This window comes from Cucurbita maxima, unplaced genomic scaffold, assembly GCF_002738345.1.
Source record: "Cucurbita maxima cultivar Rimu unplaced genomic scaffold, Cmax_1.0 Cma_Scf01200, whole genome shotgun sequence".
Taxonomy (NCBI): domain Eukaryota; kingdom Viridiplantae; phylum Streptophyta; class Magnoliopsida; order Cucurbitales; family Cucurbitaceae; genus Cucurbita; species Cucurbita maxima.
Window position 1 is genome coordinate 1,472 of NW_019273216.1, and position 366 is coordinate 1,837.

The 366-nt window shown below is 42.6% G+C and overlaps 1 protein-coding gene across 1 annotated transcript in view; it reads right to left on the minus strand.

Annotated features, from left to right (window-relative positions):
* The window catches only part of LOC111475308 (pre-mRNA-processing factor 19 homolog 2-like), a gene marked incomplete at its 3' end in the record, with an annotated part of 2,916 nt that overhangs the window by 1,104 nt on the left and 1,446 nt on the right, over positions 1–366 (minus strand). The window contains exons 4-5 of the mRNA XM_023119850.1: positions 205–349; positions 3–124 (exon numbers count right to left, since the gene is read on the minus strand). Coding sequence (XP_022975618.1) covers positions 3–124; positions 205–349 — 267 coding nt within the window. The remainder of the gene's footprint in view (positions 1–2; positions 125–204; positions 350–366) is intronic.

The window sequence follows — 366 nt, forward strand, 5'->3', positions numbered from 1 at the left end:
ACCTGCCGCTTCTTCCTTTGTTGTGAAAGGGAAGCATTACAATCTGTGAGCTCAGAGATAACAGTGGCTGATATTCCTGGACGTAGTTTCTTCCCATCAGGACCCAATTCCTCATCCTCATTAACTGGCACAAAGAAAAATCAAGGCAAATCAGAACCAGAGAATTCATGAAATCCCGCTCATGGGATGATTGAAAAGACAAACCTCTTTTGCCATTAACATTGACAGCAGCATTGGACGATATTGAAGTTGATGACAAGGGCATCTGCCTCTCTGCCTGAGAAAGTAATGACCTAGCTTCATCCCGTTCCTTCTTAAGTCTTGCAATTACACGACAGGCTGCATCATGCTATAAGAAATAAAAGA